Source organism: Microchirus variegatus (assembly GCF_963457635.1).
Source record: "Microchirus variegatus genome assembly, chromosome: 14".
Taxonomy (NCBI): domain Eukaryota; kingdom Metazoa; phylum Chordata; class Actinopteri; order Pleuronectiformes; family Soleidae; genus Microchirus; species Microchirus variegatus.
In genome coordinates this window covers 498,434-511,964 of record NC_139815.1, presented here as the reverse complement: position 1 = coordinate 511,964, position 13,531 = coordinate 498,434, and the positions used below count along the sequence as shown (strand labels likewise).

At 42.8% G+C, this 13,531-nt stretch overlaps 1 protein-coding gene across 1 annotated transcript in view; it reads right to left on the bottom strand.

Annotated features, from left to right (window-relative positions):
• Window positions 1–7,483: 7,483 nt before the first annotated feature.
• vps13c (vacuolar protein sorting 13 homolog C) overlaps window positions 7,484–13,531 on the bottom strand; it is a 35,443-nt gene continuing 29,395 nt past the window's right edge. The window contains exons 75-84 of the mRNA XM_083901149.1: window positions 13,238–13,351; window positions 13,064–13,139; window positions 12,202–12,365; window positions 12,078–12,123; window positions 11,592–11,715; window positions 10,598–10,712; window positions 8,845–8,936; window positions 8,635–8,758; window positions 8,318–8,398; window positions 7,484–8,211 (exon numbers count right to left, since the gene is read on the bottom strand). Of these exons, the coding sequence (XP_083757275.1) occupies window positions 8,110–8,211; window positions 8,318–8,398; window positions 8,635–8,758; window positions 8,845–8,936; window positions 10,598–10,712; window positions 11,592–11,715; window positions 12,078–12,123; window positions 12,202–12,365; window positions 13,064–13,139; window positions 13,238–13,351 (1,038 nt within the window). The 3' untranslated portion in view covers window positions 7,484–8,109. The remainder of the gene's footprint in view (window positions 8,212–8,317; window positions 8,399–8,634; window positions 8,759–8,844; window positions 8,937–10,597; window positions 10,713–11,591; window positions 11,716–12,077; window positions 12,124–12,201; window positions 12,366–13,063; window positions 13,140–13,237; window positions 13,352–13,531) is intronic.

Below are 13,531 nucleotides of genomic sequence, written 5' to 3'. Positions count from 1 at the left end.
ACACACACACGCACACACACACGCACACACACACACACACAGGACTGGGTTGCTGATAAAGTGAGGACCAGCATTTCCACTTTATAAATCAACACAATTACAAATATCTACTTCATGAATGACATCTATAAAGAACTATAGTCATACTATACTATGTCGACCAAAATGTGAAAAAATGTTTGACCCAAAATGTTCTGTCCAAAATTTGAAAAAATTTTGACAGAAAAAAATTGACGCAAAATTTGACCCACAATTTTACAGGAACGTCATACTATACTATGTCGTCCAAAATTTGAAAAACATTTTTTTCTTTTTGTTGGACAAATTGAGTATAGCATGTTACCCTCACTGGTCCTCAGTATGCCATATATGTGTAAGTACAAGAACACACACACACACACACACACACACACACACACACACACACACACACACACACACACACACACACACACACACACACACACACACACACACACACACACACACACACACACACACACACACACACACACACAAACACATGAATATAAAAACTCATGGTGTTATTCAAACATCACATCACATGACAATAAAATAAAATCTTATATGACTAAAAATCTCCCACACCAAAGTCACTCACTCTCCCACACCAAAGTCCATAGAGAAAATCAGTGATTTTAACATCACAGCACACAGGAGTTGTTGATCCACTGTTGCCTCCATCACTAAGTTCAAATGTCTTATTTTGTCACTTCAGTGTTTGAAATCCTTTGTTCAGATTGACCTCAGTGACACAAAGTGACCACACGAGGCAGCAGTAGACCAGCAGCTCCTGTGTCCCCGCGAGCTAAAATCACTGATTTTCTCTATGGACTTTGGTGTGGGAGAGTGAGTGCTAAACTGACGAGTCTCTTTCACTGAGAGTGAGCCTCTGTATCTCAGGCTGGTTCTCAGCAGCAGGGGGCGCTCACAGCTCTCATACAACTACACTGTGAAAAAAAAAAAGGTTTAGTTTTAAAAGGCAAAAATTAAAGCAATATATGATGTAAAAGGTGTGGAAAATAATAATGATAATAATTGTTATTGTTATTATTATTATTCCAGATTTGAACAGTGTTGGACTGTAACTTTAACAGTGTAACTTTGTTTTAGAGATAAGATTTAAAGTGGTTGAGGACGAAAACATCCTGATGTTAAAGGATGTTTCATATCATCATCTCTTAAAATAACTCACACACACACACACACACTGAGATAACAAGCTCCTTGTTCTGTGGGTGTGTTTGATTTGTGACCTTGAACAAATCCAGCAAGTGGAGACATTAAATCACTGCGTTATTGAACTTTGACCAGAGACAAGTTTGATAATATTCATGTACATCAACAGTGTTTCCCTTTTCCTGCTGTGGACACAGGGACACAGGGACATGTGTCCACACTCTGTGTTGTGTTCAAGTGCCGTCGTAAAAAATCTGTTCAGTTTGTTTTCAGAGCAAACAACGAGCGGACGTCTGAATAAACTGATCAGAGAAACACAAACTGATGAAGCTGATAAACAGGATGACCCTGCCCAGGCCCCGCCCCCCTGTGGGCGGGGCCACAGACCACCCAGACACCATCACTCACACTAACCACTGTTTAGACTTTATGAGGCTGTTGTTGAATTAAAGACAGAGACATTCCTGAGCTGAAGCCTCAGGTGAGAAACAGCAACAAAGATCTGCATCAGCATTTTTATCATCATCAGCTGCACACATTCAAACAACACTAAACCTACTGAAAACCAACTAACCTACTGAAAACCAACTCAACTAACTAACCCTTACTGAAACCACTGCAACACGACTGAAAAACCACTGACATAACATGACAAAGAACACTGTAAAAACAAAACCACTCAAACATGACTGAAGAAACCACTTAAAACACAGAATGCCTCAAAAACTGCTGTAAAACATAAAAAGGACCAATTCCAATTCCTACCCTCAATCTTAACCCTCAAGCTCAACCCTTAATCTTAACTGGCCTCAAAACCAAGTGTTATAAGATGATACTCATACAAATATTCAGCTGACAGTTACCACACACCACGACTTATTGAAAAGTAAACCACACCGGCCGACTATTGACAAAAGATGGTCAAATAAAAATAAATGTTAGGCAACAATGATGTCAGTAATCCATAATATGGGCCTAAACTAAGATCATTTTTATATCTCTATTAACAAAGAAAATACTTCATTTGTATCGCACTCGCTTCGCTGCTTTCGGCGCCATCTTTCTTATGTGAAAACACGCAATGCATTCTGGGTAGCCCTTGCTCCCAAGGGTGGTGTCGGAAAATCTCAATATTGAGGGCGATACAGCCCTTAAACTTGACCCTCAACTTAATTTTTCTGAGAATCGGGACAGAACTTGGACTAGAGGGAGTTTTTGAGATTGAGGGTTAAGCAAGGAATTGGAATTCAGCCTTAATCACTGAGAACTGAAAACTATGAATAACCAGTAAAAAACTACCAAGAAGAACTGAACATTACTACAAGAAATAACAATAAATAATGGAACAACTTCACCCACTCACTCTCCCACACCAAATTCAATAGAGAAAATGTATTTTTAACATCACAGCACACAGGAGTTGTTGATCCACTGTTGCCTCCATCACTAAGTTCAAATGTCTTATTTTGTGTTTAAAGTCCTTTGTTCAGATTGGCCTCAGTGACACAAAGTGACCACACGAGGCAGCAGTAGACCAGCAGCGCCTGTGTCCCCTCGAACTAAAATGGCCTGATTTTCTCTATGGACTTTGGTGTGGGATGGTAAGTGGTTTACAAACTTCAGTTTCCCGATGGAAAAGTCTGTCTAACAGTGAAATACAGACGTGAACATGTGACGTAGATATCGTAAACTTAAACTGACGCAGATTTTGTTAAATGGATAAAATGTGTTTTTCTTGTCTTTAAATGTCCACAGAAGCAGATCCTTCATCAAAGACCAAGTTCTCTCATCCTGTGTTTAATGAAGCTCATTAATTCAGAGTGTGTGTGTGTGTGTGTGTGTGTGTGTGTGTGTGTGTGTGTGTGCTCCAGCTGAGAGGCGGAGCCAACCTTCTCCAGTGAATGGAAATTCAATGAGCTGCAGCATGATGATGAAGATTATGATAATGAAGATGCATCAGTCTTATATCAGGCTGTTAAAGGTCACTGACCTGAGAAGACGGAAGAGAAGGGAAGGTGACGCGAGCAAACGACTGTGGACATAAACACACATGTGGACATGTGTCTCTCTTTGTCTCTGCGCTGTGATGAGTGTGTCCTTCAAGAGAAAGACAGACCACTGCCATCTACTGGTGAGGACAGAAGAAGTAGACACTGACGTTCAAAATCCCTGCTGTTACCTGTCAGTCCACACTGAGGGAAAACACATGGGAAATTCTCTCTCTCTCTGTGTGTGTGTGTGTGTGTTTTTCACCCCCACCACTGCTCACTCTCATCTGTTGATTTAAACCACAGCTACACATGGAGAGTCTGAAGTGAAAACATCACACTGATCTGAAAAGATTTCTGCTGACTACAAACACACAAACAACAACAGAACAACAACAGAACAACAACAGCATCAGAGAAGCAGGCTGTGTCAGGGCTGAAGGAAAATCTGTTTGTCTTCACAGAGAATCGAGTGACAGATGAGTGAGGTCACTGTTAACATTCCTCATGTTTCCATTTGTCCATCGAAAACCTGTCAGTCCACACTGAGGGAACACACACGTCACCTGTCAGTCCACACTGAGGGAAACACACGTCACCTGTCAGTCCACACTGAGGGAAAACACACGTAACCTGTCAGTCCACACTGAGGGAAACACACGTAACCTGTCAGTCCACACTGAGGGAAAACACACGTAACCTGTCAGTCCACACTGAGGGAAACACACGTCACCTGTCAGTCCACACTGAGGGAAAACACACGTAACCTGTCAGTCCACACTGAGGGAAACACACGTAACCTGTCAGTCCACACTGAGGGAAAACACACGTAACCTGTCAGTCCACACTGAGGGAAAACACACGTAACCTGTCAGTCCACACTGAGGGAAACACACGTAACCTGTCAGTCCACACTGAGGGAAAACACACGTAACCTGTCAGTCCACACTGAGGGAAACACACGTAACCTGTCAGTCCACACTGAGGGAAAACACATTACCGTCAGTCCACATGTGAGGGAAACCACAAGATACCTGTCAGTCCACAATGAGGGAACACACGTTATCTGTGAGTCCACACTGAGGGAAACAGAATTCACCTGTGAGTCCACACTGAGGGAAAACACGTAACCCGTCAGTCCATACTGAGGGAAACCCCAAGGTACCTGTCAGTCCAAACTGAGGGAAAACACAAGTCACCTGTGAGTCCACAATGAGGGAACACACATGTTACCTGTGAGTCCACACTGAGGGAAACAGAATTCACCTGTGAGTCCACAATGAGGGAACACACATGTTACCTGTGAGTCCACACTGAGGGAAACAGAATTCACCTGTGAGTCCACACTGAGGGAAAACATGTTACCCGTCAGTCCATACTGAGGGAAACCCCAAGGTACCTGTCAGTCCAAACTGAGGGAAACCACAAGTTATCTGTGAGTCCACACTGAGGGAAAACACAAGTCACCCATCAGTCCACACTGAGGGAAACCCCAAGGTACCTGTCAGTCCACAATGAGGGAACACACATGTTACCTGTGAGTCCACACTGAGGGAAACAGAATTCACCTGTCAGTCCACACTGAGGGAAAACACGTGACCCGTCAGTCCATACTGACGGAAACCCCAAGGTACCTGTCAGTCCAAACTGAGGGAAAACACAAGTCACCTGTGAGTCCACACTGAGGGAAAACACAAGTCACCTGTCAGTCCAAACTGAGGGAAACCCCAAGGTACCTGTCAGTCCAAACTGAGGGAAACCCCAAGGTACCTGTCAGTCCAAACTGAGGGAAAACACAAGTCACCTGTGAGTCCACACTGAGGGAAAACACAAGTCACCTGTCAGTCCAAACTGAGGGAAACCCCAAGGTACCTGTCAGTCCAAACTGAGGGAAACTACAAGTCACCTGCGAGTCCACACTGAGGGAAATCACAAGTTTCTTGTCAGTTTACACTGTGTAAATCACAAGTCACCTGTCAGTCCATACTGAGGTAAAATGAGGTGGATCGTTGAGTTGATTGATCAGAATCAATAGACAAAATCGATCATTAAACTTGTGGCAGCTCGCTCACCTTCAGGCTAAAGCTCCGCCTCCTCCTGTGTCACCTGCGTGGCCTGCAGCTGATCACCTGAATGCTGTAGCTCCGCCCCCTCAGGGATCAATGAAGTTTGATGTGATCTGCTGTAAATCCACAGAGGTCAGAGGTCGTCTGCTCTTAAAGGGACAGTTTTTCTTCAGGTCACATGATCTGACCTCACACGTCTGTGAACAGTTTACACTGTCTCCAGTCGACAGTGTCATATTTAGTCTGTAGCGGCTCACTGTGTGTGTGTGTGTGTGGGTGTGTGTGTGTGTGTGTGTGTGTGTGAGAGAGAGAGTCAGATGTTAGCTGACGAGAAGGTTAACAAACTAGTTACTATAGTAACATATAGTAACTATAGTAACTACAATCAAATCATATCAGTGAAGCGACTTAGTTTGTCACGTTCCAATGTTGGACTTTTTTCACTCTGTGAACGAATCAAACATCCACCTCTGCTCGGCCTCAGGCAGCTGGAAGTCATTACACACACACACACGCACACACACACTTACACACACTCACTCTCTCTCTCTCTCAAACACAAAAACACACTCACACACTCTCAAAGACAAAAACACACAGACTCTCAACACAAAAACACACACACTCACACACACTCTCTTTCTCAAACACAAAAACACACAGACTCACACACACAAAAACACACACACACACACTCTCAAACACAAAAACACACACACTCACACACACTCTCTTTCTCAAACACAAAAACACGCACACACACACACTCTCTCAAATACAAAAACACACACTCACACACACATACACACGCACTCACAAACTTACATACACACACATACAGCACACACATACACACACTTATAGGCACACACACACTACATACAACACACACACTCACACACGCACACATACATACACACAATACATACAACGCACACACAGACACACACAACAACATTATAACAATCATAATTTAATGTTTTAGCAGGTAAAATTATCTAATCATCATCATCAGTCTCAGCTGGTCAGTGAATGCATCACTGTCTGTTAACACCGAGGTCTAAGCTGGTCAGTGAACGCATCACTGTCTGTTAACACCGAGGTCTAAGCTGGTCAGTGAACGCATCACTGTCTGTTAACACTGAGGTCTCAGTTGGTCAGTGAACGCATCACTGTCTGTTAACACTGAGGTCTCAGTTGGTCAGTGAACGCATCACCTTGTTGTATTCCTTTGTTTTTTATTCTCATATTTTTCTCCTGAATTTATTTTTTACCCCGTTTGTTTTTCTGTGATAAAAAAACGGTCACATGATAACCTGTCACATGATAACCTGTCACATGACCTGCAGTAAAGTGATGACTCGTCAGGTCCTGTCTTCCTGTCGTGCAGGAACAGGACGTCGTCCATCTTTTGTCATAGAAATCAAAAATCAGGGTGTGTTTCCGCGGCGACAGGATGAGCTCAGGTTTATCGAGTGACCGACGTCCTGAGGTCAAATTTATTTATCAGAGAGGAGACGAAACTCTGAGTGTCTTTATAAACAATCTGTTTACTGCTTATAAACAGTGAGCAAATGTTCAAAACATCAGTAAATGTCTTTAAACAGTAACATAGACAATCAGTACATGATTATAGCGTCAGTTAATGTTCATAAACAGTCAGTAAATGTCTATAAATAATCAGTAAACGTTTATAAATAATCAGTTAATGTTTACAAATAATCAGTATGATAATCAGTATCAATGTTCATAAACAGTTAATATTTATAAACGGTCAGCAAATGTTAATTTGAGCCAGTAAATGTTTACAAACGTGAGAAAATGTTTATAAACAGTCAGTAAACCGTTTATATATGATGTCAGAATTTCTACATCAGTTAAAACGGTTTATAAATTGTTTACAAACAGATGATGATGTCACTTCCTGTCTCAAATTAACCTCAGATCTGTTTCTCTGCTTCACCTGATGGTGGGGAGAGGAAAAATTACCCATGATGCAGTGGGAGTTCACTGCCAGACTCAACGTCCAATCAGGACACAGATCTTTCTCTTTACAGAAAAAAAGCCAACATCTGGAAATCATCATCTTCACCTTCACCATCCTGTTTTTACTGTTGCCATGACGACGCCTGCATAGCCACCAGAGTGTGTGTGTGTATTGTAAACAGCTGTTACACACATTAACCACCATACTGCATGTGTTTGTGCGCGCTGCCCCCTGCTGGTTCTTTTAGATCAAACCTGAGCTTTTTAATAACAATAATAATTCCGTCTGTCCACGTTGTGGTGCCACCTGTGGACCAGGTTGGTATATTACATATGAACAAAAAGTGGCTCCTACAACATGCTTTTTTTTATGGATTATTGATTTATTGTTATTGATGATTACAAAGACGTTTCACTCTGAGCACACGTGAATACATTTTTTTAATCTTTCGTTTATCTCTCGTTTCTCAGACTTTGTAAACAACTTGACCTGATTCTTGTTATCAACATGTCATTTATATGGCTTCATTATCCTCATCATCATCGTAGTAAACATGAGACAAATTACCCACAATCCCCCTATTCCATACAGACCAGGTAATAATACCAATCACGCGACGTTAAAATATTTACAGGTTTGATCGTCAGTAACCTCTCCAGTTAAAGTTGTTCGTTCAAACATGAAGTGAAAAGAAAAACTACAATTAATTTCAAATAACAAGCTCCTCCTCCAAAATAAAAGTGCACCAATGACTTCATTGTTTAAAAAGGAAGTGCCAGGTGAGCCCTGATTGGACGGTTCCATGTGAGTGGGCGTGTCACCGGTAAGTCAGGGAAAAAGATACCTGAGACTATGACAGGAAGTGACATCACTGTTTGCTCTCAACTTTCAGGAAGCGCTGCGACTTCTGTCTCGCCATACGATGCTGCTGCCGCGCAGCCTGAGCGTCTGATATGGCCGTCTGCAGCGTCTGTGGGTAACCGTGGCAACCAACAGAGACATTAGTCGTACACACACACACACACACACGTATACACACACACACACACACACACACACACACACACACGCGCTACCTGAGCAATGTTGGCGTCTCGCAGCTGAAGTTTCCTCACTGACTCCTCGTCTCGTTTAGGCAACTTTAACTTCTGCTGCTCCTAAGACACACACACACACACACACACACACACACACACACACACACACACACACACACACACACACACACACACACACACACACACACACACACACACACACACACACACACACACACACACACACACACACACACACACACACACACACACACACACACACACACACACAGAGTCAGTGGTGCGTTCACAGATTCAGGATTATTTCACAGTTTTAATCTCAGGTGTATTAATACCTTGCAGTAGATCTTCAGTTCAGATCCAGTCACAGTCGGAGGACGATAGAAGTTCTCAAACAAACACTCCCACTCTTTGTTAAAATGACCCACAAACTCAATCTCCTTCACACACAGGACTCTCCTACACAACAAACAAACAAACAAACAAACAAACAGTGAGTGACACCTGCACTGTGTGTGTCTATGTGTGTGTCTGTGTTTGTGTACCTGTTAGTGATGATGATGTTTGTCTTCTTGTGTCCAGGATACAAACAGTGACCTCTGAACACTTCACCATCCAGCTGTTTGACCTCTGACCTCTGCAAACACACACACACACACAGTTATTCCCGCGTGGAGACTGAATCTAACCTTAACTTTAGCCTCATCACTAACAACACTTGTCTGTACCTTCAAAAAGATATTAAATAGATTAAATTAATTTTTTATATTTTGGGGACCATAACATGAGTAATATCTGGAACGCGCATGCACGCACGCACGCACGAACGCACGCACGAACGCACGCACGAACGCACGCACGAACGCACGCACGCACGCACGCACGGTCAGTGCTGTTTTCACAGACCTCAGAAAACGCCAGAAAGTGTTAGTAAGACGTTTTATTAACAGTTACAGACGTCACTACATAAATACCACAGAGGTCAAAGGTCATACTGACACACACATACATACACACACACACACACACGCACACATTCATATTATACAAGTTCAGGATGAACCAAACGCTGATGCTAGAAAAATATGCTGCTGCTACAGGAGAAAAAAAACACCCCTCTGTCACTCGTTTATAATAAAATAAAATGTCACTTGTTTAAAAACTACAAACTGTAAATTATAAAACACAAAGTATAATTTACAAATGTTTGAGACATAAATATAAACAAAAACACACACAAATGTGAGAAATGTTTGTTTTTACATGCATAGAAAAAACATCAGTTATAATATACAGTCATAATATATAGTTTAATGTATATTTAACATAGATATACAGTCTATATTCAACATATAGAGACAGTCTATCGTCTATAAATAACCTATATATATTTACAGATGAGCACATTATTACACGTGTGCAGTTTTGTGATTTTTAATAATGTAAACGTGAATCAAGTTGATCCACTCAAACCCTGTTTATTCCTCATCAGGCTGCATGTGAGGAGGAGGAAGAACAGGGAAAAAAGAGGAGGAGAAAAAAGAGGAGGAAGAACAGGGAAAAAAGAGGAGGAGGAAAAACAGGGAAAAGAGGAGGAAAAAGAAAAAAGGGAAAAAAGAGGAAGAAAAGTTCAGAGGTGAAGTTTTAGTTTGTTTTTACTCGACATGAAAAGGAAAATTAAAGCTTCACTCAGTAATTTGTCTGCTCTTTTTTCTCCCAACCATTGATTCGGAAATATATATTTTTTTATTTATAGCGCCCCCAAGTGGTGAATTTGAAACCTTCAGAGTTTTTGTAATAAAAGACCCGCCCCTTTTACTATCTATGGATCATCTGATATAAAAGAAAACGAGTGTCAGACTTCAGCTCAGGTGAGTTGCTCTGTGAAGGAAGGAAATTGATCATTTAAGCAAGAATGTGAATGTTAGTCCCAAAAACCACTCACTCTCCCACACCAAAGTCCAAAGAGAAAATCAGTGATTTTAACATCACAGCACACAGGAGTTGTTGATCCACTGCTGCCTCCATCACTAAGTTCAAATGTCTTATTTTGTCACTTCAGTGTTTGAAATCCTTTGTTCAGATTGATCTCAGTGACACAAAGTGACCACACGAGGCAGCAGTAGATCAGCAGCTCCTGTGTCCCTGTGAGCTAAAATCATTTTCTCTCACAGTGCAGTCAGCACAAAGTTCAAGAGAACCATCTTTTTAAATGTTAACAAATCACCCGACTGACATCACATCTGTTCCCTCACAGGAAGTGACATCACTTTTGAAAGAGAGTGAAAGTGATCAAACCTGGAAAAGGTCGAAGCCCTGCGACTCAGTGAGGTCATAAGGTCGGATGATCCCGTCCTCCCTGATCAAACGAACCGGACGCAGTTTAGTCACTTCCTCTGTCGACTCTGCCACTCTGTGAACACACACACACACACATCAGTGTTTAACATTATATGATGTCATCAAAGCAACAACATCTAAACAAACAAACAAACAATCAATCAGGAACTGTCCACTGAGTCACAGTCAAGTGCACACGATGCTGTTAGGGTCTTGGGTCAACGTGGGAAATCTCACCTTTCATGACCTCTACAGTGACAGCGTGAAACAACAACGGTCAACACGTTAACAGGAAGTGACCAAAGAGTCACATGACTTATGGAGGAGGAGCATGAAGAGCACTGAGGCTGCTGGGAAATGTAGGCTCGAGACACGGGGCAAGGTTGTCGCTGTGGCAACGCATAAAAAAAGTGCTCTGCGTGACCGGTTCTGATCAGGTGACAATCGCGTTGGAACCGTCGCACACGGCTGATTGGATCACGTGATGCGTTCACTGACACTCGCTGACTCACAGGCTGGGGGTGGGGCGGGGCTGGGGGCGGGGCTTACAGAGGGGCGGGGCTGGTAGCAGAGTTAGAGTGATGTCATGAGTCAGCTGATGACGATGGCGGTGGATGAAGACACGATGCACAGACTTACCGTGCGGCTGCTGCGACACAATCACATGCAAACACAACGTGCTGCTGTTAAAGCTAAGCTCCGCCTCTTCTTCTTCATCATCACTATTTACATCATCATCATCATCATCATCACCATCAAGGAGCTCAGCTTCAACACGTTTAATACTCACACGACAAACACGACAAACGAGAGACAGAAAACAAAAACAGGAAACGTGGAAAAATTAGTGACAACAATAACAAACGTTTACAAAAACACACAAACAAATAAAGCTCCACAGTGAAAAGTAAACAAAAGTAAACAAAGTCACCGCCTGCTGCGTCTTTTCTACCTCTGGATTCCCTGGAACGTGCTGCTCGCCATGTCCACGATGCCGCCTGTCGGCCGTGCGACCACGCCCACCAGACCTTTACCGATGCCTTTGAAGAAACCAGCAGCTCCCTCCTTCTTAGCACCTACACACACATGCACACGCGAGTGCATTAAAGGGACAGTTCAGGTTTTCTGTGTGTGGTTGTATGAGGTTACTCACTCTCCCACACCAAAGTCCATAGAGAAAATCAGTGATTTTAACATCACAGCACACAGGAGATGTTGATCCACTGTTGCCTCCATCACTAAGTTCAAATGTCTTATTTTGTCACTTCAGTGTTTGAAATCCTTAGTGACACAAAGTGACCACACGAGGCAGCAGTAGACCAGCAGCTCCTGTGTCCCTGTGAGCTAAAATAATTTTCTCTATGGACTTTGGTGTGTGAGAGTGAGTGGTTTACAAACTGCAGTTTCCTTCACCCTCTTTCCACAGACAAACATTTACCTTCCATGGGTTTAGTGACGATGCCTGTGACTCCGCCCACAACGCCCTGCAGAGAAAGCATCAGAGTCTGAGCTTCAGCCAATCAGATCACAGTAATGTAGAGTGGACAGAGTCAGCCTCGTACCTTCAACAGTCCTTTTCCTCCTTTAGCCAAACTCTCACCAAAGTCTCTGGGCGGTCGGTTCATCTCCTCCCGACGCTTCTGTTGATACTCTTTATCCATGGTGATGGCGGCCAGACCTTTACCCACCGAGCCTGTGATCTTGGACACCATACCCGCAGCGCCACCTGCAGGACCACAACAGTCAGACAAGTCAGCCGACAACACCGTGCAAATAATAGACGTCCACAAAACCCCCCTAAAGTTTGTAATTTTTACTCCACTGATGCTGAGTCACTGGACGACTCTGTTACTACAGGAAATGACTCAGCCACTACAGGAAGTGAGTCATCCAGTGACTCAGTTACTACAGGAAGTGACTTAGTTAATACAGGAAGTGACTCAGTTAGTGCAGGAAGTGACTCAGTTAATACCATGGATGTATAATATGAACTGGATAGAGCTCCGCCCCCTCTGCCTTGAAGACAATTTTTACATGGTGGCCACTGTGGGTACTGCCACAGAAAATCCCATGGAGCCCAAAAGCAATTTTCCCATTGACCGCAATAGTAAAAGAGACGCGTGTAAAAGTGTCCACAGACACCTGGAGACATAGACACAGGCTTTTATAGATCTGTATATGGTAGTGACACTACTGCACATGCTCTATGGGTCCATAACCTGGAAATAAACGCAGAAGTCCAAAACTTTTTTGGCATATGTGCTGGGTGAACAGCTTCATAGGAATGAACGGAAGCAAAGGGGCGGAGCTTATCCAGTTCATATAATACATCCATGGTTAATACAGGAAGTGACTCAGTCACTGACTGATGTTCAATGAGTATTATATCATCTGTTCAGAAAAGAACAATAAAATGCTTGTTACCAACAGTGTGACCCAATAGACTGCGGACGCCGATCGCAAAACCTTCAGCAAACTCTTCAGGACCCTGAACAGCACCCTGACAAACACAAACAAACACAAACAAATTATCTATGGTTGCAGAGAATTTTGTATAATTTTAATCTTGTAATGTCAGACGTTTGACGTATACGTTACCTGAATAGGTTCGTAGAAGAAGGCCTCCACGCCCTCAGACAGACCTCGGATCAGTCCAAATGGGTTTCCTAAGACGTCCAGACCCAGAACCAGGACGTACATCTGCCTCAGGAACTGCAGGCGTGTAAAAACATGTTTGACATCAGAGTTTTAAAATGAGTCTGTAGCATCATAAAAACCAACACCATGATATTTCACATTTATCTTTGATTTAAAAATGACAGTCATTTTCAGAGACTTGACTTCTTGAACCTGGAGAATCAACACGACTAACTAACTATGTTAATGAACTCT